At 38.9% G+C, this 27707-nt stretch overlaps 1 protein-coding gene across 1 annotated transcript; it reads right to left on the reverse strand.

Moving 5' to 3' along the window:
- Positions 1–1115: 1115 nt before the first annotated feature.
- On the reverse strand, positions 1116–27425 carry cspg4ba (chondroitin sulfate proteoglycan 4ba). The gene is made up of 10 exons (XM_083527604.1): positions 27103–27425; positions 21339–21502; positions 16488–20057; positions 15922–16395; positions 14518–14694; positions 8135–8333; positions 7513–7644; positions 5140–5312; positions 3708–3888; positions 1116–3549 (listed from the first exon to the last, which is right to left on the reverse strand). Exons 1-10 carry the CDS (start codon positions 27161–27163, stop codon positions 1526–1528), a joined length of 7155 nt encoding a protein of 2384 aa, XP_083383730.1. The 5' UTR covers positions 27164–27425; the 3' UTR covers positions 1116–1525.
- Positions 27426–27707: the final 282 nt, after the last annotated feature.

A 27707-nucleotide genomic window follows, 5' to 3' on the forward strand; every position in this document is an offset into this window, starting at 1 on the left:
TATATCATGTGCTCATGACACGCAGCTTCAGTGTTTAATGTAATCTCCCAATACCTGAGATACAATTTAAAAAAAAGCAATGATTATACTTAATATAATACGAGTAATCATAAACGTTATATACCACAATTTAAATACATATGTTAAATATTGAAATAAATATTTATATGCTGTAAAAGATCAGCAGGATGATATCACATAGTACCTTAAATTAGACTCAGTGTTTAGTTCTATAACACAATCTGTCAGTGTTCCTGGCTGCCCAGTTCACGCCTAGATATCTGAGGTAGACAAAAGCAGGGACACACTGATCTACAGCCAGTCCTGCTGATGGGAAAGAAAGACAACGGCATCATTTAAAATCCCTATTAGTTTAGTAACAAAGTGTCAGAGTCTTTCCTCAGGGTTTGCTGTAGATCTTTACAGCACTCTTACTTAACCTTGGTATAAAGTTTGGTATGTCTTTATGGGATAAACCGAGAAAATTGAAGTTTACAATGCACTATCCATAATTACCAGACTATCAGATTGCCAAAATCTCACTGGCTCATTTTTTAAATACCATGACAATGCTTTTTTAGATCAAAGACTTGAAAGTTGAAACTGAAACTTTTGTGAGGTTTACCGCATTTTAGTTCCAAAACGTAATTCTCTGGAAGACTCGGCGTATATGACTAGACTACACGGTTTGTGCTTAAAGATACAATAGTGTTTTACAAGAACAGCAATGGCCATATGTATTACATACTAGAATATCCAGTAGTCATCATGGAAATGTAAATTAATATCAAACAATGGAACAATGTACAATGAAATGAATCACAACTCCTACAAGTTCCCATTGGTTAACTTTAAAACCTTAAAAACTTATCTTCCTTTTGCACTTCATGACAGTCACCACCTCCCCGTCTTTTGGCTTATACTTGGTCTTTTTTTAGTTTGGTGGTCTGCTTGCATAGCATAAAGCAGAAGTTAGTCCGGTTTAGTTTTCAACATTTCCTTTCGCTAAGGTTCCTCAATGCCATTGACCGGCTTTTAACAAAGTTTAAAAAATATATAAGTGTATATAATACACAATTTTTTTTTTTTTTTATAAAACAGTGTATTGTTTATACATTTATATATATGTATATAAACTTCTAATTTTAAACTTCTTGTCTGTCAATGTGATTCATCTTGGTCTCCTACTGTTCAGTCTGGCTTCTTTAACGGTTTCCTTAAAAGTAGATTCAAACTGAGTGCAAATAAACCAGAGTTTTTAAATCTAGCATCAGAAAAATGGGTAAGAAAGCAGGTAAACCCCAATAAACTTTTGCCAGGTAAAAAAATGGGGACTAAAAAAGTCTAAATAATCAAAACCTTGGTTAGAAAAACAAAAGGTAATTTGGCTGTTTGTTTTGTCGAACACCTTGTTGTCGTAAATTCAACAATCTTGCAATCTAAAAGGACTAAAAGATTCAGTCACCTAATAACAGTGAAAAATAGTTTCAACTAAAATACTGTGATGCTTTCACAAGATTGTAGCTCACACCCAGTACTGATTGTGCTGCAGCGTGGGGTTTGTGGTCCTGCAGAACTGAGTGAATTCGAGATCAACTTCACCAAGGGAACACGGAGCCATGGATTGGCCATACGCTGGGTAACCTGTCTGGAGTCTCATCAGAGCAGGACTACCAGGGTTGCTTTGGCTGAGAGGAGTTACAGTCACTAAAGGAACCATTGCAGTCCTCTCTGGTTGACCTTGAAGGTGCCCCCTGTCAAGAGAGGCTTTAGAAGGAGAGGCACCATTAAAAGGTTTTTTCTTTTTCCTTTTTCTCAGTATTAACACCAATATGACCGCAATAACCACTAGTAAAAATGCAAGCAATGGGAAAACGATGAGCATGGGGTTGGTAGAGGAGCTGCTCTGGGACACTGATTCAACCCTGACTGGTTGATTTTTAATTGAAAAACTTTCCTGACCATGAGACGGTTTAAGCATAGTAGTGGCATGTGAGTCAGTGCGGTTTGAGTTACCCCACCGATTACGGCCCTTGAACTTTGGCACAGGCCTGGTGACCAGCACTGTAGCATGAACTGATTGCGATTTAGAGGTGAGAGAAGAGCTCATAGTTGTGGTTTGGCTGGGTAAAGCAGCCATACTGCTTGTATACAGTGAGATAGCCGTAGTTGTAATAGCAGGTTCATGTGATACAATGCTAAAGACAAACTCCCCATTTGCAGGTTGGAGGTTCCCAGCTTTCAGGACAAATTTTATCGAGTCCTTCACCTCTTGAACTTCAGACAGATTGGCCTTTAGTTCAATGGCAAGTTTTTCTTGCTGTAATTCACTAAAGAAAAATGTCTCTGTAGGTTCTGATTTCATCCCCTTACCAGTCTTTAAAATCTTGCCATTCATTGGTGGGGACAGGATTTCAAAGAATGGGTCACTACCACTTATCAGGGAAAGCTCAGAGACATTGAGAAAGTCTGCCTTGAGCTTAGAACGAATTTCATTTGAGAACTTTATACCTTCAGCATACCTAATTAAAGGCTTAACTGTGATGTTAACCGTTTGGTCAGTAAGGTTTGCCTCTGACGTGAAAGCAGTGAACTCAAAGTTATCAATAGAAGACGCAAGATTGACCATATGGTAACTTAATCTATGAAACTTCAAATCATCATGATTAAAAATAGTAACTTCTTCATTGTCCAAGAGAAGTTTGCCATACTTTGGCAAAGCAGTTATTTTATATTGGACAGTCATGTTTTTTCCATTAGTCACTGCAGCCAGGTGTGACTGGTTAAGCACCACTGTTGTTTGCCCTTGTTCCAATACCAGCTCTGCTTGATTGACAATTGAAATGGCAATCTTCAACACTTCAAGGTTAAAAAGTTTGTAGACTGGCCGGTGATGACCATCAGTGACACTGAAATAAAACACCCCAGATGCTGGGCTGCCATCTTGGACAAAGAATACTTCACCATTGTTGATTTGGGCTTGAGTAAAGGTATCCACGGATACATTTAGGCTTCCTACAAATGAAAGGAATCCATTGCTAGGTTTGCTGATCACAGAGTACTGGATATCATCTGGGGAGTTGTCAAGATCTTCCACATTCAAGTTGCTGGGTCCAAGAGCCACAGTGTCTCCTTGAATCACTTTGAGGCTTGGAGCTTTGGTTTTCAAGAAAGGTGGTTGATCGTTCACTGGAGTGACTGTAATGTTGAACGTTTCCTCCAATACTTCACGGTCATCCTCAGGGCGCTGTGCAGGTTTGCTCTTCAGGTTGAGGAAGGCATCAAAGACGAAGCGGTCATGCACGGTCTCGGAGTTGTCGTGCTGGTAGGTTATTCCATATTTGTTCAGAATGAATTGAGAAAAGTAGGGCTTTTCCTTTGTAAGATTCCGTTCACCAACCGTGATGACACCATGCTGAGGTAGAGATTTAACCTGGTACCAGACGTCATAAGAGTTGCGATGAGACTCTGGATGTTTGGTAAGAAGGTTTGACGCATCTAGCATCTTTTTGTCAACGACGACTTTTTTACCCTCTATTACCACAGCTCCTGAAACACAACACTTTGATTTCTCAACATGCTTTACAAAACATATTTGTGAAATTACAACACCGCGAATATTGCTCTGACATGCATAATCATTAATGTTTAGACAGATTTTACATTTGGGATTTTGATCAGGCAAAAGTGGTAAGTGGAACTCATACCTGTGTTTTTAAGAAGGAGAGACGTTCGTTCAGGCCCTGCATTTTCATACGAGATATCGATATCAAAGGTCTGAGCCAATAGGCTTGCAGGAGGTGATGACACAGTAAACGTGAACTTATCTAATGCTGCCCATCCGACAGATTCTGCATTTTGTTCATATGACACCTTCCCCTTGTCAACCTGTAACGATCACAAATATTACAAGCAAAAACAACAGTTGTATTTGCCATTGTTACTTTTATCCACAGTATACTATAAATCTATTATATAATTTAAGGATATTACCTCTGTGTCATGTAATATGAAGAGGAGCATATAAGTGCAGATTTTTATTTTACAAAAGAAGCAAACAAATCCTAATCCAAAACCGTAAACGAAACACTAGCATGGGTCAGGCGTTTCGGCAAACAATGTAACTAGGGCAAAGCAAAACATGACCGTGATACAAAGCAAGATCACAGCTACTGGTCATGTTCTGGCTTTGACCTAGTTACATTGTTTGCTATAATGCCTGACACTTGCAAATGAAACATCTGCACTTATATCCTCCTCCTCGCATTGCATGACTGCTTATTACTTTGCGTATTACAGAAACCGATCGTAACACGTCATGCATTGACATTAAAAACACAGGGGCATTTAAACATAACCTAATTAAAGGGTTGATCGAAAACAGCTGAGGACAAACAGACACATGAGGGAAGCAACCAATGGGAGGACAGGGGTGGGACATCAGAAGTCCAATGCTACTACTTTTCGATTTCTATATACATTTCTATACAAAATATGAATAGGATTGCTGTTTGTGTATATATTATGCAAAAACAGTAGTAATAGCAGGAGAAGTCATTATCATTTGGGTAATTTAGTTGTACTGAAGCCAGAAGTTGATCTTTGCTCCTGTATTTATAACGGCTGTTTCGGTATTTGCTTTTTTTGTGGTCTTCTTTCAGTAGGTCATTTGAAACATGTTCGTTTGTTTGTTTGTTTTTTTAACTGGTGTGTCACAGGATGTGGTTTTTAGGACACTCTGTACATTTTGTTTTCTGAATTTACTTTGACGTCTGTCACTCTAGTCCTATGTAATGCACTAGACTGAACAGTTATATGGTTTATACAGGATGTGTGATGGAATGGTCTCAGATACAGTCAGAATTAAGTGGTACAGACAGAACATAAAGCGTAACTGGCAGAAAGATATGAATTGAAGCAATATTTCAGGCTATAATATAATACAAACCTGAAAATATGCACAATTTCATAATATCATTGGCAATATAACCCCAGTTAATTTACCCCGCCTCCAACAGCCAATAGCAAACATACGACATAATAATGTAGCCTTACATATTCATGAATGGATATAAATGTCTATTTTACTGCCTTCCACCTTTCCATTAGCTATGAAGCAGGAGGTTTTACAGCACTTACCATTTCTTGTGTAAAGGAAGAAATATCAGTTTTAGACTTGTCTGCCTGCACAGTCACCAGCTTTCCAAATTTGGGGGGATTTACAATGGTGAAAACAATAGTGCGGTTTGAATTGCCCTCATCGTCATTGGTTGCTGCTTTGAGGATCTCCTTTGAAATGGAGGATGAAGTGCCTGAATTGAAAACAAGGCTAAACATTACCCCAGATGAACTCCAGCTGGTAAAAAGCAACCGAGTCAAAGCAACAGAAAACGTCTGGCACTTGCTATAAACATTACCACATTACTGTGCACTTGAGTGCTTTGATGGCTGAATTCGTTTGAGTCTTTGTGGCAGCACCTTTTATACACTTGTGTGCATCTGAGCTACAGATTACAAACAAACTTTACATCTTCAGCTTAATTAAGGCTTTTTTAGCTTAATTAATGGATTTTGTTTCTCTAACAGGATTACAGTAATAAAGCAAGCCCTATTGGGGAAGTGCTGGTGCTAGAACACACCCATTTACAATAAAGAAACCACAATCCTTTTATCAGAACCATGTTCCCTATTCAGTATAGATCTATAATATATATGCCTAACGTGATGACACCCTATTAGAGAATGAATGGGAAGGAAAGAGCATTGATACCACTGTAGATTTTAACACGAGATAAGGATATAATACTTCCTCACCCGTTGTGGTCAACAGCACGTGTAACGATTAGATGCTCTTTTAACATAATTAACGATTATTTCTTTATCACATGGCACTTACAGCACTTGTATTTCTCCAGGAGAAATACAACAATCTAAAGGTATTAATGAAGTGCTTTATGTGTATAGACATTAACTCAATAAAACATGTGGAGAAACCGGTTTCCGTAGCAACATGGCACTTTATCCCAGGACGAATAAAGGAAAAGGTGAAATTCTGATATTAGATAGACCTTTTCCCCCCACACGCAGCTATAAAGTGCAGTCACGTGCAAAGGTTTCTGTACACTTAAGAAAAAAACTAAAGACGTTTAAAAAAAAAAAAAAAAAAGCGTTGCATTAGGATTTAGGTTTCATTTAGATCATTTAGTGTTCTATTTCTATTTTTTAGAAAATAAATGTCACTCTGAACAATCTGAATCCTTTATTTCATTTATTTATGTAGAAATAATACACACCAACCAGGTATACCAGTATGTATAACTTCTAATATTGGGTTGGTCCCCTTTTGCTGCCAAAACAGTTCTAAACCATCGAGTATTAACAGCATTAACTTTATAGATGCAGTAGCTCATCTGTTGGAACGAACCCTGTTCGCTGCGTTCGCTGCAGCCTCGGCTACCCATGACCCTGTCGCCGGTTCACCACTGTTTCTTCCTTGGACACTTTTGTCCACTGCAGTCCGGGAACAGCCCACAAGAGCTGTAGTTTTGGAGATGCTCTGACCCAGTCATCCAGCCGTTGGCCCTCATCAAACTTACTCAAATCTTTGCCCCTTTTCCTGCTTCTAACATGTCAACATTAAGGATAAAATGTTCACTTGCTGCCTGATATATCACACCCACTAACAGGTGCCATGATGAAGAGATAATCAGTGTTCTTCACTTAACCGCTCATAATGTTATACCTGGTCGGTGTAATAACCTGTATAAAACCGGTTATATAACCTCTAAATAACCCATAAACCTTTGCTTATTGTACTTTTTAACTGCTTATGTCGTTACCTCCTAGTCAGGATTGAAAGCTGTTTGGGATCTTTTGTAACTCTGCCAGATTGCTTAGCAAAGGTTTTCAAATTCAGATTTTGGATACAGCTAGAAAAACCAATGGCTCAGCAAACTTTTGCACTCGGCTGAATGTGCAGACAGTCGATGAGTAGAATTTGGCATCACTCTCTGCCCAAAAACCCCTGCTGAATGTGCCAACAAGATTATTGCCAATGCACTTTTACGGGACAGAAAACGGGCCCGGCAGCTGTTTTATATACTGCTCCAGACAGAAGAGTGCGTAGGCAGCTGTTTTTAGAGCTGAGTTTTAAATCCGGCATATTACTAAGAGTTACTAAATTCAGTCTGGAGTCTCTTCGACGTAACATGTTTACCATGTTGAAATCCTTGAAAGGGCTTTGCTACATAGGTTACAGGCTATTTAACTAATAGGCAGAGTGATTATGGTCATCGCTCATATACAGCTCATATTAAGACATACAATTTTACAAAGCGAAGGTTTTTTTTTTTCCCCCTGAAGTAACGACGTGCTTGCTCAGAATTCAATCGTGTTTCCTGTGAACACCATCTACACACTGTTATATTCTAAAATTGCAAAATAAAAAGGTTTTAATGTTTGGATGCCAAAATAAATTGCTCCAAGTATGTTTGTTAAATAGCAGAGAGTTACCTGGAAACACCTTTAGTGGACCACTGCTTTCCATATGGAGAACAAGTGTACGGGCGGTTACACTGAATATCTGCCTTGGAGCAAAGTTCATCCCGTCATTTACCTGGAAGTTAAACCCTCCAGCCGTGGCCCCTGGAGATGACAATAAAGCAGACTTGGTACGTGTAACAGTGTGACGTGCATTGTACCACTGAGAATTTACAGCTTTCATATGTGGTAAGAAATTAATAATTTAAATAATGGTTTGAATTGGTTATTTAAAGTGACAGAAAAAAAAAAAACAGTTATAAGTGTCTTGCTCGTACCTACTACAATTCAACAAGCAACGTGACCAAAAAAGCTTGTGGGGAAAAAAAAATCTCTATAATGGTGCAGGATTAATGCAATTTGCAGAACCTGACACATCACCACTGCGCCATGAGACACAGGCCTATTTTTAGATCTTGTTATTTCATCTCTGGAAAAACTGCACAGTAATCAACAGCATGCATCACTTCAAACACAGGATTCGTTTCGATCTCAGTTGTAGATTTACTGGAGCTAATGATTACAAGATACAGAACGTTACCTAGGTTTCTGTTCTGACCACATGAAAGTACATTTGGGTGGAGGATTGTCTTACCACTGTGCATGAACAGTAGCTGTCCTTGGTCTATGTGAGCCTGAGTGAAGTTCATCACAGGTCTAGTGGGAGCACTTTTCAGAGCCAGGTGACCATTACTGGGCTGAGTGGTGAGGTAATGTAGCTGCTCTGGAGCTGTATCCTCATCCACTGTATTGAGATCTTCAGGAGTGATTTCTGTTATGGAGCTGACCCAAACCTAGTTTAAAAAAGATACAGAGATACGATGGGACTCAGTGGCCTCATATACAGAGGTGGTATCAAGGTGGTATCAAAAAGTTTCAAGGCTAGTTTTGTAATACGCCATCGGGTGCACGCACAGTCACAGGGAGCATCAACCTTCATAAGTCCATGTGCAAAAAGACATCGTCCTGTGTACGTCGGGAGAAGTGCAACTACCACATCTGCTGTTCTAACCAAGTGTGCACTCGGTCACTTGCCGGAAACAACACGATCTGACTTCCACACCCACCCTACTCGCCAGATTCGACTCCTGCGGGCTTTGCCCTTTTCCCAAAGACGAAGATCGGCTTGCCGTTTTGACACCACTGCCGAGATCCTGCATCACAGAAGATGCTTGGCACGTTTAAAAAAAAAAAAAAAAAAGACCACCAGGACTCATTTCAGAAGTGTCAGGAACGCTGGGAGAGCTGTATTGCTGTGCAAGGGGACAATTTTGGAGGTGATAGTGTACTTTCTTATAAACAGAGCTAGTCTCAAAACTTTTTGATACCACCGTGTATGCAATAAACATTCTAGCAGAATACCACAATAACAATTTCTGCTGATTCTTTTTAAATATTACAATAATTCTGATAGAAGGAATATATTAGAAGTATTTGTTGTATCTAGATAAGGTTTTTATTTCCTTTCTAAGAACAGCATCAGACCAAATACAGTCTATTTAATCACATTTCAACCAGCTGCTAATAAAAATAGTACTGGAATTTCTTAATATGGATATGATATTTATTATCATCATTTTATAATTTGATAAACAATAAATAACTGTGGAATAATTCTTTTGTTTGTAAATATTGCACAGTAAAAATGATCAATAAATATGTTAATTAACTGTAAACAAGTTAATCATTCTTTTTTGTTCACTGTTTATAATGTGTATATAATATGTCCGAAAGAAACTGTAATAAATTGAACTAATAAAATATACAATAAAAATTATTATTGTTATTTAAAAAAAAATCTGAATATTGACACAAGAAATTATATTGTTCAGTACTTTCAATTGATTTATTTTTAATTACTTAATTTATTATTATTTATGAGATATTAAAGGTATTAAAGTGTGACATATGTGTAAAAAACATTAAATCAAAGACAAATGTTACGTATCATAGTAGGCTATAAACACACTTTTTTTGCTGTTTTGGCTTTGCATTGTAACACATTGTATTTGAATTAAAACATGTAATTGATATTGATGTATACTGCATAAGAGTCAAAACAAAAACCATGTCAATGTATAATTATTTACATAATTGCACTGTGAATGTCGCCCAAAGCAACACAAATCTCTCTCGGATTCCTGATTGAACAAGTGACTCGTGTGTGCTTTAGCAAGTATTTCAATTAGCACCCTAGAGTCAGGGTTATCTTTGTCTCTCTATGGGGTCTCAAGGTCACTAAAACACAGCCGTATGTGCAAACTGAGAAGAATCGCACTGCAGTGTGAACGAAAACAAGTCTAAACTACAAATATAGTTAGCAAGATTTTTTTTTTTTTTTTTTTTTTTTACAGTTTGTTGTCTGAATCGTGCTATAGGTCCCCTGGTGGTCTAGTGGTTAAGATGCAGCGCTCCCACCGCTGCGACCCAGGTTCGATTCCCGGTCAGGGAACCATCCCCAGCCACTCTTAGTGCCGGTCCCAAGCCCGGATAAATTGGGGAGGGTTGCGTTAGGAAGGGCATCCAGCGTAAAACATGTGCCAAATCAAAAACGTACGGAGGATCCGCTGTGGCGACCCCTAACGGGAGAAGCCGAAAAGAAAGTTTTTTGTCTGAATCGTGCTATAGTGGTATAAAGCTCTAGACAAGAGCAGATATAAAGGGGGCATGAATGCTATTATACATCAATATAAAAGAACTGATGGGCTGTTACGCTTTCCACCAGAGTCTAATAGTTAATGTTAGATCATCTGACATGATACTAGTTAGTTCCTGTTTTATTGCTCGGGAACTCATGGCTTCTATTAACAGTCATTCTCTAACTAGCATCTCTTTCAACCTGCTATTTTTACCCTGTAAACAGATTTCTAAAAAAAAAAAAAAAAAAAAAAAAAAAAAGGATCACCACTGTAATAATTACCATTGTAAAAAACAACAATCCCTTGTTTTTTTTATACATCTATATATGATTAGTCTTCGATTATGTAAAGCATCCACCAGGGGCGCAATTAACAGTTTTAAGGGGGGTATGCAAGACAGAATTTTGGGCCCCTATATACACACGATGTTATATTATTAATAATAAAGTAAATATAGTTTAATTTTATTTACAGGGAATTTATTTTATTTCACCACAGTGTTATTATTTAAAATATATGTGTGTATGTACGTTTACAGTTTTTCTCAAAACTACTCGTCCCACCGTCAGAACCTGTTGTCAGTTCTTTACATCATATCAGCAATGTTTTGTTGTTTTCATCAATTTGCAATTGCTTTTGGACAACATGCAAATGGTTCTGTACGTCTGTCAGCTGCTTTTGACAATTCTTGTTGCTTTTGTCCTGCTGTGCAAAATAACTTGTCCTGGTTCTCAGCTGAAATGTCACAACCAACAAACCAATTAGTCTTTTTCTCAGGTTGGAAGTCTGTACTATCAAAATGAGTGAACATGTTCTCAGAATTGTATGTCTGTACAGATTTCTACAAATTGTGAGTACATGTTTGCTAAGAAATATGTCCAATATTGGCAAATTGCTCTCAGGTGAGTTTTCACTTTCGTTGACAAAGAGAAACATGTGCAACTCTAGACTAACCAATGATCAACCAGTTCTGTGAAATAGCTCAGAGTTGCAAATCATGAAGACTGATTTGGCAGGGTCACATATATATATATGTATATATATATACAGTGCACAACACAAGTGTTCCCCTTTCTGATAATGGAAGCTGAAGGAAGAAGAAGAGGATTAAGACTGCGTGGTGGAAGAGTACAGAGACACAGAAGAGGAAGGGGTATAAGATGCCAAAGATACACAGCGATTGCAGATGAAATCAGGGCCACACTGGTGGATCACGTTATTAATCATGGCCTTACAATGGAAGAGGCTGGTCGAAGGGTGCAGCCAAATGTTGGAAGAACAACAGTGTCATCAATAATTCAAACATTTTGTTGAGAGAACAGGTATGTAATGTACTGTAGACTTACTGTTACATTTACTGTAACACACCTTAGGTTATCCATGCATACAGTATTCGTAGTTATTTACTGTATGAATCAAAATCCTGTGATCCTTATACTTCTATAATTTACAATATATTTTCTCATGTAGGACTGCAAGACAACCTCGCAGGGGTGGCAGGGGCCCCTTTTCACACCTCAGCAGGAGGAAGCAATTTGCAACATGGTTATGTCTCACAATGCCATAAGACTAAGGGAGATACAAAGTGCTATTGTTGAAGACAGCAGTATCTTTGAAAATATACAATCTGTGAGCATTTCAACTATAGACAGGGTCTTGAAAAGACATGTAATCACCATGAAGCAGCTGTACAATGTACCCTTTGAAAAAAATGCTGACAGAGTGAAAGAGCTACGACTCCAGTTTGTACAGGTATGTTGTATACCAACTATACTGTAAGAGTAACTTCTACACATTTGATATTGGTGGAACTTCATAGATCTTTACATTTGATGTAGCTGTAAACAATGAAGACAAATACAGTAATTTATGCACACTGTGTTTTTTCTGGTGTATAGCACATAATGGAAATGGAATCAAAAGAACCACCTCATAACTTTATATACTTGGATGATGCTGGCTTTAACGTGGCCAAAGGCAGAAGGCGTGGTAGAAATCTAATCGGCCAGAGAGCTACTGTTGATGTCCCAGGCCAATGTGGAGGAAATCACTATGTGTGCTGTTATTTCAGACCAAGGTGTGCTAGCTCATATTCCTATTATGGGACCGTACAACACACAACATCTCCTTACATTCTTAGACAATCTCTATAGAAATGACATTCCTGAAGATGAGAGGGACCTTAATCGAGATGATCTACCAAAGTATGTAGTAATGTCAGTTTCCATCACTCTGACAACATCAGGCAGTGGTTTGTCCACCAGCGCAGGATGCTGATTGAATTCCCTCCACCCTACTCCCCGTTCCTGAACCCAATTGAAGAGTTTTTCTCGGCTTGGAGGTGGAAGGTTTATGATCATCAGCCACATACACGGATGACACTGCTGGCTGCCATGGATGCAACATGTGAGGACATCTCAGCAGATGCATGCAGAGGCTGGATTAGGCACTTAAGAAGATTCTTTCCACCGTGCATAGCAAGGAAAAATATATGTTGTGTTGTGGATGTGAATCTGTGGCCCAACAGAGAGGACCAACATGACGCATAGGAAAACTGCCATATAATTTCACCTTTACCTTCTGTACATGTATAGTTTTTCCCACTTTGTCTTTTTCAGGATTTCATTTGTTGGTAAATAGCCTATGTGTAGTTTCCATTGTTTTCTGTATGTAAGTACCACTATTGACAGTACAGTAAAAATGTGAATACAGTGTGATCTTTTGTTTTGATTCTTCCATATACTGTTATGTGGGTCGATGTTGATTGGTTAACTGAGGTTAGATGGAATCAATCAGAAAAAATTATCTATTCCTACCATGTAAATTACTGTAACACCTGGTTGATGCACAATGGTTGGCAAAAGTAACTTCTTTTATTACCGGAGGGACACTGTAAATTATGACACACACCAGTACGGTAATTCAGTAGTTTCTAGTCATCAAAACCTGACTTGAGTATAATTTAAATAACTAAAACTGAGTATGATGTTCTACTGACAACATGACTAATAATTTTGCCTGTCACGTTCACATTGTTAAAAAAATTACATGGGATTCTGCTGCCTCTGACACAATGATTGATGAAAAAACACGCTTTTGCATGATAGACAAAGCATTTTGAGCAGGTGACGCATTTTTTCCGGTTATCCACTATGTTGTGCAGTTTGTACGTGTTGTTTTGAGAAATACACTTGGAGATCTGCAAACTTCAATTCTGATCTGAGAAAGGACTGAAAGCAGTTGAGAAAAACTGTAAAAAAAAAAAACAACTAATTGGAAACATTTTTATTGATGATTGTGAGGCCCCCTAGCGTTCTCTTGGGCCCATATGCCTGGCATACAATGCACCCCCTCTAACGGCGACCCTGGCATCCACTATACATGACCCTGAGTATGAGCTGTTACAAAAAAAATAACAAGAGAAGAAGAATATATTAAAACTAATATATATATATATATATATATATATATATATATATATATATATATATATATATATATATATATATATATATATATATATATATATATATATTTTTTTTTTTTTTTTTTTTTTTTTTTTTATTTATTTATTTATTTTTTTTTTTTAAGAAAACCAGAAAAAATTAAGAAAAAATAACTACAGTCTAAAAAATTATGCAAACTATATGTTTACCAGCAGATTTGTAATAGATAAGAGATAATATGATTTGATTGACAAAATACTGTGGCCATTGAGTTACCGATATACATCCTGGTGCATCAAAATCTCTAGGACTCTCATCTATCAATAAAAGAGGATATTCATGACCCCTTGGTTGACCAAGTGCTAAATAAATGTAGGTGAATGCAACATAATGAGAGGTTTAGCGCTAAGAATATGTTATTGCAGATCGCCCCCTTGTGGCCACATGAAATATTCACGAGAGCCTGGTTTAAAACCAAATAAAAAATAAAATACATTTCAGTCTCATTCCACTGAGTGAACAGTGAGTAATTTTAGCTCAGTCAGCAAGTCTGTTAATCCTTCAACATGCTAATCCTTTCATTTTAAAGCAAATGGCTATTAAAGGCCTGGAGGAATCCAAAGCATTTGGGACAGAGAGCTGTACACTCTTTCTGGTGTCCCTCAAATTAGAGTCAGACTCTATAGTTAGACTCTAGGCAATGCTTAAAATGAATGCTTTGGAACTAATTACCCTAAAACGTTACTCTGAAAACCCATAGAAACATTAACTTTGGGACTTTCAATCCCAAATATCAAATGTCTAACAGAAATCATGAAGGTTTATTAAGCACATCCTGTTCTCAAGTGTCCAAAAATGTATTTATCCGTGTTATTTATTTAAAGTGCACCCACCCTGAGGACTTTGTTGGCAGTGATGACTGGAGGTTGATCATTTACTGGTGTGACTTGGACATGCACTGTCCAGGGTGTGCTGTGTTTTCGTAGAGCCGTGGCATTGGCTATAATAGTAAAGTAGTCCTGTAGTGTCTCAGAGTTGTCATGTACATAGTAGATAAATTCCTGCTCCACCTAGATCAGAGGAGTAAAGGAAAAAAATAGGATATAGTGACTGAAAACACAGTAAGACTTGAATGCAGCTAGTGAAAGTAGAGAATGTGTTTCTCATTTGTTAATATAAAACCTTTAGTGAATTAATAATTGTGTGATGTGTAACTATTCGGCAAGATGATGGTTATTCAGTAACAGCTGATTTAAAAAAAAGTTACATTCTGGTAATATTAAACCGCTTTGATTCTTTATTATGTTCTTATCTTTGATTATTTATTAATGCCAATGTATGTAATCAATTAAATGCACGATACAGACAAAAGTTTACGGACACCTAACCAGAAGATCGTTTGTGCTTTTTTGAACGTACGTATTTGCTTTTATAATAACTTCCACTCTTCTGTGAAGATGTTCCACTAGATTTTTGGAGTGTGCTTGTGGAGATTCCAGCTACAAGGGCATTAGTAAAGTCTGATGTAGGATGAGGAGGTCAGAGATCAATAGCAGGCCACTCAAGATGTTCCACTCCAAACCATAAAACCATATGGAGCTGGCTTTGTGCACAGGGGGATTGTCATGCTGAAATAGGTTTTGGTCTTCTAGTTCAAGCGCAAGTTTTACTGCATCCAATCACGTCTTTTACAATCGTGTGCTTCCAACATCGTGATAACAGAACCACATTTGGCTGAAAATATTCAGGTGTCCCAATACATTTCTTCATTCATACTGTACATCAATACTGTATTTTTTTCCACAGCATTGTTGAAATCTCAAATATGGTTGGTCTGAAGGTTTTCTCGGTCAGTAACTACGACGAATCACAGCTTTATATTCTGATAAGGTTTCATTTCTATACACAGCTTTGACACTCAGTTCGTAGATGTTCACCATAATCTGAGTAATAATAAATGGCTTTCTAAAATAATATAATCATTGATCATCATGTTTAAGCTTTCTATAAGAAGATATTTATTTAGTGTTTATGGCAGGAGTCACCAGTACCAGAGTAACTGTAAGAGTCAGGTATGAATCTGTAACTGTATGTGACAGACACTGTATATTTAAACTTTTTTTTGTGTGTTTCCCAGAAATTAGCTGAGTTGTTTGAGTGTTTTTAACATTGTAATCACTGGCAAATTGCTGTGGTATAAAAAGAAATAAAACATGCTTCAACTGGGTTATAGTAATTCTGCATCACAGGACACTATTATTGATTAGTAACTTTACATATTAACCATGTTATCCTACCTGTTTTCTGGTAAAATATGTTGTAGGTGTCCCTGGGAAGCGAGAGTTCTCGATGTGTCCATGCATCGGTCCCTCTGAAACATAATACACAAAGTGGAGCCCAGAGAAATGCTGACTGGTGACTCGTATGATCTTTTCTGTCAGCGCTTTAGATGCTCCTTCTTTCAGTGTAATATTGGAAACCTCGATAGGTATATAGTAAGGAATGATATCCACAGACATTAAGACGCCAGGCAGCTCTGCGACCCCGTTGCTGGCTTCCAAAACGAAGGAGTCGTTCGCCTGGTCGGATTTGTTCTGGACATACTGGACATTACCGTTGTTGATGTCTTCTTGTGTGAAGGTCGTTAAAGGGTCCTGTTCGATTCCCTGAAATTGTTCTTTACTGTTAACAAACTTTCGCAGATATCCAGAAGCTGGAGCGACTTTGACGGTGAAAATGATTTCATTGGGCGAATTTGCTTCGTGCGTGACCTGGAAAATAAAAACCAACAAACTGCACATTAATGTCCGAGTGTTCTGTGGTTAGAGGAATTGAATTATAAATACAAAAAAAAATTGTTCACCTCAAGTTTACCGCGTTCAACCTTCACCGGCTTTCCCTCTTCTACCGCTAAGATTTTGTGGTTGAGTAAAACAGGTGGTTTTTGGTGGCTTTCCAAGTACACTTTGACGTTGATCCTGGCTTCCGCATGCAACCCTTTTGCTTGTGCGATGACAGTAAAAAAATCTGCGAAATTCTTGCTGCCATCATGTCGATACGTGAGCGAAGCATTCTTCAGTGCATGCTGGGTAAAGAAGTCAATTTGCTTGTCTTTTAAAAATAACGCACCGTGTTTTGGAGCGTCGCTAATCTTAAAAACGATTTCACTGTCGTCCCTGACGTCCATGTTTGTAACCACACTCAAATTAGCATTGCTGAATGTCCTGGCCTGTCCTTTTTGAACCAGCAGGCCTGTGTTGTTGTCGACCTTTAGGTACGGTTCCTGAGCGCTGATGTCCAGCAGTGAGGAGATGTAGTGCTTACCATCTGATACGAAAAGCACGAAACGGCCAGAGTTCATCCCACGGTGAACAAACAACACTCGCTTCTGTTCCAGGTCTTCTTGTTGAAACTGGTAGAGTTTGTGAGAAGTGTCATTTACAAGCACTAGATCACCTATAGGGATCCCGCGCCGAGTGTAAACAAGCTGACCGTCTCTAAAGTCGGAGTCTGCATCGTGGTAGCATAAATCCTCCGACGTCAACAGCCTCTGTCCATTTTGAACAACATGGAACGCTTTATCCACAACTCGAATAGGCTTCTCATCATTCACCAACTGTATAGAGATGTTGAAGACACCGGCTTTGGAGCCGAACTCGTCTTCGTTGACGAGGCTCTTTGCGAGTGGACTCGTCGAAGCTATGAATCTGAACTGATCGCGAGTTGTCTCGCTGTCATCATGGACGTACATGAGACGCTCCTCTATGATATCCTGATTGGTGAAAGACACCAGGTTATCGTAATCCTTGGTTGAGTTCGACAGGTTGATTCGTGCCAGTTTGCCATTTTTTGGCATCTCGGTGACTGTGTAGTAGATTTCTTTAGTACTCAGAGTCTCAGCAAACAGTTCGTTTTTTGTAATAAGTTTGCTCTCGCCTTCAAAAACTGAAAGCCCACTGTTTTTCATGTAAATGCTGTTGACATCTGCTGTGATATTTATCCTGAATACATGAGTAATTGAATGAGCATGCATGCTGAACACCTGAAATTCAAAGCCGTCACTTGTGTTCTCATACGGTCTATCTATTAGTTGATACTCCACTTCCATCTTAGAAATGTTCCTTTGGCTAAATGTCGAGCGTGTACCTAATTTTTTATTGTTCAGCAAAATTAACCCTTTCTTGGTGGAAGAGAGAAGCTTGAAATAAATCTCATCTTCATCTAAAGCCACACCCTTTGCCGTGGCATACAGATGCTCGGAGTTGATTGCAGCTCTCCTGATTTTGTCCATTTCCAGTACTTCATTTCTCTCCACATTGTAATGAACCCATTTCGTTTTTATATTAAACACCAGTTCCTCTGTTGCTTTTGCTGCGATTGTGACTTTACATTTGAAATGTTCAGTGACATCAGCAGACTGAATATCCTTAAAGGTGCTGACGTATCGCAGACGATCTTTCTCCAAAAGTCGTTGAGAAAACGAATTAGTGAACTTCCATTCTCCATTCGAATTAAGCTTCTGCAGTTCTCCGAACCTTGGTGGCTCAACAACATCATAACGAATGTCTACTACTTGTCCTACTGCATTTGTATGAATTGCTAATTGTGTCGTGTTTATTAGAGCCATTTCTCCTTGAGTGACCTCCACCCCAGTGTTGTTTGCGATGCTGTATTCCATTTTAACCGCCATAACTCTTAGCACCACCGTGTTGCTTATCTTTTCTCCATCACTAACCCTCAACACTATCCTCGAGTTCCTCACTCCAGTGTGGACAAAGTTTATTTTTCCTTCTTCCAGAGCTGAATGAGCGAAAGAAGTGACTGCCTGACCAGCGTTATCTTCAGTTTCCAAAAACCCAGCATCAGCATTAAGATTTCCCAGTACAGAGTAGACCAAGTCCGTGACACTGCTGTCTACATCTGCGGCTTTCAACACATCCGTGGTTAACCTTTTCCCAGAGTTCTCAAGTAGAACAAAGAGATTTCCCTGAGGGAGGCTCAATTCGGGGGCATCATTGGTTGGTGTTACTGTGACATTGAATCTGTATAACTTCTCTCCTTTAAGGTAGCTGGGTGTCACTTTTCTGCTACTGGAGAACACAGAGAACATGAAGTGGTCATGTGGATCTTCAGAACCTCCGTGAATGTAGATCACTCTGCCATGCCAAAGATCCAGCATACTGAACGTATTTTCCTCCTGCTCCTGGTCCACATCAAACCTCAGCTGACCATGCACTGGCTGCTCTTCTATTCGAAACATGATCTGAGACTGCCGGATGCCGAGCTTCCTGAAATCCAGGTTTACTTTGATGTGTTTCGATTCCAACGATGCACGACCGCCTTCAGGGACAACGAGGTTCCTGAGTTGCAGGAAATTTAGTCCATGCCCAGCAACCAGGCCATTTGCAAGGGTGGACATATCTATAGAGGGTAACTGAGTGACAAATCGAAAAATCGGACTCTCGGTAGTTGGGCTCAAAGTCCCACTCATCTCAGGTTCCATTTCTGGTTCGCATCCAACTGAGATGTCTTTTGTTACCAGAGAATTTGGGAGGCCTGTTAAAATACCATTGACTTTGATATCCCGTAAGCATCCTTTGAAGGAGCCACCTTTAATGCGCTTTCCTGCCACTGATGAGAGGCCCACCTTTCTGACTTCAGAGCGAGTTCCATCGTCTACACCACCAAGGAAAAGAAAACCTTTCAAATGCAAGGCTTTTGATCTGGACCTGATACTAGACTTCACAGTGTCTCCGTCGATGGTTAGCTGCAAGCTTTTAGAAGTGAAGTGTAGCTTAACATTGTGCCACTTCTTGTCATTGATGACAGTAAGAGAGCGGAGCTCCGTTCTCATTTCGTCTCTGCCCATCACAGCAACAAGGAGGCCATTGTGAATCTCCATGGCAACAAAGCCCCCTTCTCTAGCAGAACTGTACATAATGATTCCCTCTTGAGCAGATGTATATACTGAGCATTCAAGAGTCCTCTCTTGCTGTGCAGACCACAGAGGAAAGCTGACATACGCCCTGGAACTGAAAAAGCTAATTGCCTCCTCTTCATTAGCAAAGAACTGCTGACTGCATCCAAGAGAAACCTCGTAAACGTTCTTCAAGCCAGAGTGTGGCCTAAGTGATGAGAGGAGGTTGTGTTGATTAAAAATCACTTCATCAAGGCAACCACGGAAACCAGTGAGGTCAGTGGAGAGATAGACCTTATCCAAGCCTCCTGTCCCACCAACATATAAACCATCACTGATATCTAGTTCTTGCTGTGAGCCTGAAAGTTTCTGGGTGACCTGGAAATGCTTGTCCACAGTTAGGTTTACATTAAACCGGTCATGGATAAGATCTACTGTGTGCCAAGCCAAGTCGTTCAGTGGGTTCCCTTTCTCCGAGTGTAGGATTCGCTCGCCTGATCCAAGATCCAACTTTGCCTACGGATGAAAATCAGAATAAAGTTTAGATTAAATGCTCTAAACTGTTTCGAATTCTGTTTCTAACCAAACACAATATTTATTAATATATTGTATAGTCTACTAATATATAACATTGCTGTTGAATACAAATTTTTCAGAATATCATACATATCAGTTATATATTACATATCAGTTATATTTATACATATTATAGTTATACTGTAATAACTAATTATTTACAGGGTCCATAGCAGGTGAATAACAGGAAAGGTTTATTTAATATTGATGGAACAGGTCCCCTGTGTCAACAGTTTGATTTCAGTCTACAGTATGTCTTCCAACAGGGGAAAGTCTTGACGATATCACCAACATTTCACAACATTTAATGCAACTATAAACTTGTGAAATGTATATGTATGTGCCATTCTTTTGGTATTAAGAATATTTATTTTTGGCACATCAGAGCAGTATAAGAAGAATAAAACATGCTGTTATGGAAAAATGATGCCTGGTAGAATAGTATTCAGTGTAACCCCAGCACGCATTATTTTCTTAAATACATTGTCATGTTTTATTTTTACATTATGTGCTCGTCGTGTAAGAGAAGCAACCTTTCTGTTTTACCTACAGGCTCAAAGTAGGTTTGTCATTGTCATGTTAAGGAGATATACTACTTACGTAGACTTGTCAAGTCTTGTATACCAGCTGAATGCCTTTGTAATACAGTAGAAGATTAACTAGTGATGTATTCACCATATGGAGGTCCTTTTCCAGATACAAATGACTACATTTCGTGTCACAATTGACACCTAAATCTTCGGGTTTACTGTGTCAAATAATTATGTAAAACAACATGACATATCAATACAATTGCATACCAACTCTAGTGATAGGTACTGTCTAAATAAAAGATCTTTCATGTTAGGATGAACACTGTTTTGAAGAAATGCAACTTTTCTTTGGTCTGTGTCGTTTTCTTTTGTCAACTGAAACTGCCATAGAAATACCTAAAGCAGGATGCAATCATACTGTGGCTCACACTGCCATTACCCTAAATCTAGTGCTTCCTTGAGAAAATTGTTTAAGGCCAAAGAACATGAGGGAATATACAAAGAGATGATCATTTTAAATTTATTGTCACTGTTGCACTTTACCGTCATGTGCTTTTTTTGTATTTCGGCCGGCGCGATCGAGCTTAAAGGAACTGGCATTTTGTATTTGGGTGAGTATACTGCAACAAACCTCATGCACGCATTGTAGAACATGCTGATTATAGTGATGGACATGTACATGACTTACCTGCAGTCTGCCAGAAGTGAGTTCCAGCAACAGGTGATCACTTTGCCCTGCAGCCAGGAACAGTACTCCCCTCTGACTAGACGTGCGGAAGCGGACATGCAGAGTGTTAAACGGAGTCGAATCTTCCAGCTTTAAATGCACAAATCCGTTGCCGTAAAAGGAAGCTGAGAGAGACGAGAGTATATTTTATAGAGACAAACGATAAAAATGCTACACTAACAACACAGTGCCACTTTATATCACACCAAACTGCACATGGACACTTTAAGGACAATCACTAAATCACTTTAATTTGTATTTCCAATATCTTGCCATACTTAATCATGTATATACATATTTTCATATATTTTCTATAGTCTATACCAGGGGTCACCAACCTTTTTGAAACTGAGAGCTACTTCTTGGGTACCGATTAATGTGAAGGGCTACCAGTTTGATACACACTTCTGAAATAACAAATTTGCTCACCAACAGGAGACTCAAAACCTGTTCCAGCATGACAATTCCCCTGTGCACACAAGCCAACTCTATGAAAATATGCTTTACAAGGGTTGTTGTGAAAGATTTTGAGTGGCCTGCTATAGAGCGCTGACCTCAACCCTGTTACACATCTTTGGGATGAATTGGAGTGCTGACTGCACCACAGACCTCCTCACCTCACCTATATCACTACCTGACTTTACTAACACCCTTGTGGCTGAATCAGAACAAATCTCCACAAACACTCTACAAAATATCTAGTGGAACATCATCCCAGAAGAGTGGAATTTATTATAACAGCAAATGGAAGTGTGGAATAACGTTAAAAAAAATCACGTTTATCCATATCGTGTATATACAGTTAATTTAGAGCACTTATCCGGTTTTAAAAAAAAATACTTCGGCATTTTTACACCTATCTGTATTTACTGCGCATGCAGTTATTGTCTAATTTACCACAAATAGGAAGCATTTTAATTAAGTATGAAAAATAAAAAAGCTTATTTGAAATGTACCTTCTTTTTAAACTGTGCTGTATAATGTTCGTACTCTTTACAGAGATGTAATCGCTAGCATAAAATCCTGCAGATATAGATCAGGAGCTTCGGTTAATGTTCATATCAATCATCAGAATGCAAAATCTCAGTGACTTTGATCATTGCTATGGTTGTTGGTACTAGATATGCTGGTTTGAGTTATTGAGTCTGTCCTGTGTATATTGCTTATTGTCTGCTTTGGCTAAGCTACAAAATCAGACATTTGAAGACTACAGTCCAGAGTGCTGAGAAAATGATTTGTGCTCCACTGTCAAGTCAAGTCAAGTTTATTTCTATAGCGCTTTTCACAACAGACATTGTCAGCTTTACAGAATTTAAGAGTGAAGGTGAACGATGTGTATTTATCCCTGATGAGCAGCCGTGGCGACTGTGGTGAGGAAAAACCCCCTTAGATGTTATGAGGAAGAAACCTTGAGAGAAACCAGACTCAAAAGGCAAACCCATCCTCATTTGGGTGACATCAAGAGTGTAATTATAAATCTAAAAACAATACAAAACACCAGAGAGTGAGAACTAACATGAGCACTGGAGTGTGTGATTATGAGTAATGTTCCTTCTACAGTCTTCTACACTCAGTTGTGGTTATGGAACCAGGAGCTACTGAGCAACTCATAAAATAGCTCAACATTTGAAATCATCATAGATCCAACACCAGCTTCCAACTGTCCAATCTTCAACTGTACACCGGCAGAGTAGGAAAACGAGCATCCAAAATGATGATGGACATCACACACGCCATCCACCATCTCTCTGAACTGCTGACCTACTGAGCACAAAGCACCAGAACTTCAAGACATAAAAACAGTTTTTCCCCCCATGTCATCCTGTACTCACTTTCACATTACCAATTCATGTACAATATTTAAACGTGCAATATATATCCTTTTTTAATTTATTATTAATTGCATTGTCTTCACTGGCACAATTTTACTTTCCACATACAAATACCTGTATATTAGATCGGTCATTATGACTGTACATTTTGTATCTATTTGGGCTGTCAATCGATCCGAAAATTGAATCTTAATTCATCGCATGATGAGTTAACTCGTGATTAATCTAAACCTACACATTTTTATCTGTTCTAAATGTACTTTAAGTGAAACTTTTCCAGTTTTAATACTCTAATCAATGGACATGGACAAATATGAATGCTTTATGCTAATGTACGTTTGTTTTGTCTTCATGCTCTATGTCACGTTTGGTTTCCCTAATAATATACTTGCTAATATTTAAAAGTAACGCGTTATTAACACGTTTATTTTAACAGCCCTAATATAAATATTATATACTTGTATATTGTTGTACCCAGAAGCTTCTGTCACAAAAACAAATTCCTTGTGTTTGTAACAACGTTTGCCAATAAAATCCTTCTGAATGTGATTTGAGTATTTAGGCAAACCGAAATACGCAACAGTCTCTAGAGTTTACACAGAGTAGTGCAGTAAAAGCTAAAAAGCATCCAGCAAGTGTCAGTTTAGCAGTGTTGAGAGAGGTGAGATGAGTACACCCAGTCTGGTCTGAATTGACAGGAAGACTACAGTACCTCAAATAACCATTGTTCATAACCTTGAGCAGAAAAGTGTCTCACAATGTGCATGTCAAGCGCACATCCATCAAGCTGCTACTGAAGACAAACGAATGGATCTTGGATAAATCTACACAAGAGCAGTGTTTTCTCATGTAATGCCATATTTATTGATATAACAATTTATAATATAACAATAAATACACATATAATGTGTGCACATCTTCTTCTTTTTCTTTTGGCTTCTTCCATTAGGGGTCGCCACAGCGGATCATCCGTCTCCATACCCCCGTCCTCTACATCTGCCTCTTTCAACCCAACTACCTGCATGTCTTCCTTTACCACATCCATTAACCTCCTCCTTGGTCTTCCTCTTTTCCTCCTTCCTGGTGGCTCCATCCTCAGCATTCTTCTACCGATATACCCCATGTCCCTCCTCTGCACATGTCCAAACTATCTCAATCTCGCCTCCCTCACCTTGTCTCCAAAACGTCCTACATGCACTGTCCCTCTAATCAACTCATTTCTAATCCTGTCTATCATCATCACTCTAAACGAAAACATCAACATCTTCAGCTCTGCTACCTCCAGCTCCACCTCCTGTCTTTTACTCAATGCCACTGTCTATAAAACCATACAACATCTCAGGTCTCACCACAGTCCTATAAACTTTCCCTTTTACTCTTGCAGATACTCTTCTATCACAAATCACTCCTGCTGTCACTCTTCTCCACCCACTCCACCCTGCCTGCACTCTTTTCTTCACTTCTCTAACACACTCTCCATTACTTTGCACTTTTGACCCCAGGTACATGAACTCCTCCACCTTCTCCACCTCTTCTCCCTGCAACCACACCACTCCACTGCCCTCCCTCTCATTCACACACATGTACTCTGTCTTACTCCTACTGACTTTCATTCCCCTTCTCTCCAGCGCATACCTCCACCTCTTCTCAACCTGCTCCCTACTCTCACCACAAATCAGAATTCCCTTAGACTTACAATATGAGTGAATTTGAATGGAACAGGATTTCGGGTTTCACAGTATAGAAAGCCATTATAAATTTCCGCTTGAAGTAATCAAATGTATACGCACACAGATTTGAGAAACCGAGTTTCAAAACGCGAGAATATTTAAAAGTTCACCCACAGAATTGCTGAATTCTTACCTTTGTACCTAAATATACAGGACATTCAAGGTTTATTTTTGAATTAAAAACAGATTTTCTAATCTGCCTGTTGCCTTGAAGAAAAGCTGCGCTACACATGATACTGCACAACAAAACAATAAGTGCAGTAAGTGTGTGTGTGTGCAGGCGCTGGCATGCTTCTAACCGACATCATGCTGCCACAATAAAAGCCTGGCCACAGAAAGGCGTTCGGTTGCAGCTGTTTCTCTCTCTGGCCCTCTGCATAGCCCTGTAATCTCCGTACTGTGCCTGCACTCTCATCAACCTCTCAACAAACGTGTGACCTCAGTGTTTAAACACTCCCGAAAAAACTTTGATTGAAGACTAGGTTCCATGTACTGATTTAGCACTGAAATGCTCTATACATAAAGCAGATTCGGGTCGAATGCTAACGAGAGATCATTGTGTGCTTTCTTTAACGATCCTTTCAAACCTACAGTAATGAAATCATTCCAAGCTTATACCACAAACCGGATGCATAAATGAGTTCTGGAATGGGAAAAAAAACAAAACAAACAAACAGAAGTGTAGGTAAAGTATGTCATCACAAAGGCAGGGCATGTCATGTCATCACACCTGAGATCAGGCTTTCTATCAGACACTGTGTACATCCAGAAATCCACAATTAACCAAGAAAATGATTGGCTGAAACAAGGCATGTTATTACACAGGAATGTTTAAAAACATCGGATTCTTCTTCTGTTTTTGTAGAAAATTCAAACAAAACAGACGATCGCAGGGACCTTCGCATTACTCACAACATTCATTAGACTGATGTGGTGAAGAACACATCATTTGGGGATAACTTTTCCTTTCCCTAAGTACAATTAATATACGGTTATCATGATGTAATTACGTAGAACATTCTGTCGAGTACGCTCGAGTCTGATTGGTCCGAAATTGTAGATCGATTTTCGTTAACGATGTCAGCTCTGCTGCAAGATTTAGATTATGCTCTAATATAAATATATATTATAATTCATATTTTTTGAAATATATTATATGTGGTCACTATAATATAATGTCGTTTTAATAGTAAGGACTTGTATGCCACAATAAACCAATTTAATTGTTAAACGTAGTCAAGTTTTCTGTAAGTATGTATGAAAAAAGCCTGTCTGAGCTTTATGGGGAAAGTCTGTAAAACCTTCTAGAAAGCTCCCTAGATAAAATACTGAGGTTTCGTTTTTCTTTTGTCTCCTTAAATATTCGCGAAAGAAAAAAGAAACTAGTGAGGGACTGGTTTTATGTAGCTGTTAATAATGTAAGTGATCCTGATTCGCTAATTCAACAAGGTTAAATGTAACTATAAATGGATAAAAAAAAATGCATCGTTTACGTTGTTTTCCCATGTAGCGTACGGTGTCTCGATCGTTTTGTTTCGCTCAGTACGTGTTCTCTTCTGTCAACTCGTGTTTTATGTAGCAACTTGTTCCACAACGAACACTTGACATTCGCTTTCTAGCAATGCGGCGGTGTGAAATCTAATGTTATATAAGAGGGTATATTTTAGTTGATAATAACCAACTATAGAGAAGTTTATAAACGAAGGGCTGCTTATTAGGAAGACATTTAAATAAAGTGTTCGATAAATTCTGTATTTAAAGTGAACATATCGTCGTGTTGTACCGTGTTTCGTGGATCGCGATGTACCGTATCAAACCGATCCGATACTAAATGTGCACGCACACACATACACACACTCCCTTACACAGCACACACTCAGCACAACACTGAGAAAACTAGAGCACTTGAATCTCACATGTGATCTCTGCATGAGTGATGTTCTGTATGAAAGTTGTTTACATGTGGAAATAGGAGTTGAACTCTTCACTATGTAACTCTGGAGTCTCTACACTTCACACTCAGATCGAGATCAGAGGAACTCTCGAGAAACTTCAGAGCAAAAGTGCTACAGAACTGTTAGTTTGTTTCCCAGTTTCAATGTTAGTCAACAGTTTGTGTAAATGTTGTAGCGATATTTTTTGGATATAATATAAATAAAGTACCTCCTCGGGCCACTCGGACAAACAGCAGCAGCAGCAACACGTCTGAGAGTAAAGTCTTCATTTTATATCCACCTGGTTTTATTCCGCTTCAACACAAAAACCCTCCAGAACACTTCCAACAAACACCCCGAGCCATGATACACTCATACTCCTGCAACCATTCACACACAACTCCAGAGCTTTTCGGCACTTCTCACTCCCCTTTATACACCTCCTCCACTCCTCTACCTCCTCCACTCCTCTTTCTCTTCCACTCCTCCCCACCTCCTCCACTTCTCTCCACTCCTCTCCACATTCCACCAACTGCAGCTCCCCCTCTCTACAGGGCTGTAACCCAAATTACTACAGGGCTGTAACCCAAATCACTACAGGGCTGTAACCCAAATCACTACACTACTGCCCAGAAACGTGCACTACAGGGCTGTAACCCAAATCACTACACTACTGCCCAGAAACGTGCACTACAGGGCTGTAACCCAAATCACTACACTACTGCCCAGAAACGTGCACTACAGGGCTGTAACCCAAATCACTACATTACTGCCCAGAAACGTGCACTACAGGGCTGTAACCCAAATCACTACACTACTGCCCAGAAACGTGCA

The sequence above is a fragment of the Silurus aristotelis genome (genome assembly GCF_946808225.1).
Source record: "Silurus aristotelis genome assembly, chromosome: 23".
Lineage (NCBI taxonomy): Eukaryota > Metazoa > Chordata > Actinopteri > Siluriformes > Siluridae > Silurus > Silurus aristotelis.

What these genes read in the sequence shown, in the direction of transcription:
- cspg4ba (XM_083527604.1), bottom strand. Translation starts at nt 27,163, where the DNA reads ATGAAGACTTTACTCTCAGACGTGTTGCTGCTGCTGCTGTTTGTCCGA. An exon ending in TTGAACGCGGTAAACTTGAG is followed by an intron (nt 16,396 to 16,487) that starts GTGAACAATTTT and finishes TTTATTTTCCAG; the next exon opens with GTCACGCACGAAGCAAATTC. An exon ending in CATATTTTACCAGAAAACAG is followed by an intron (nt 14,695 to 15,921) that starts GTAGGATAACAT and finishes CCTCTGATCTAG; the next exon opens with GTGGAGCAGGAATTTATCTA.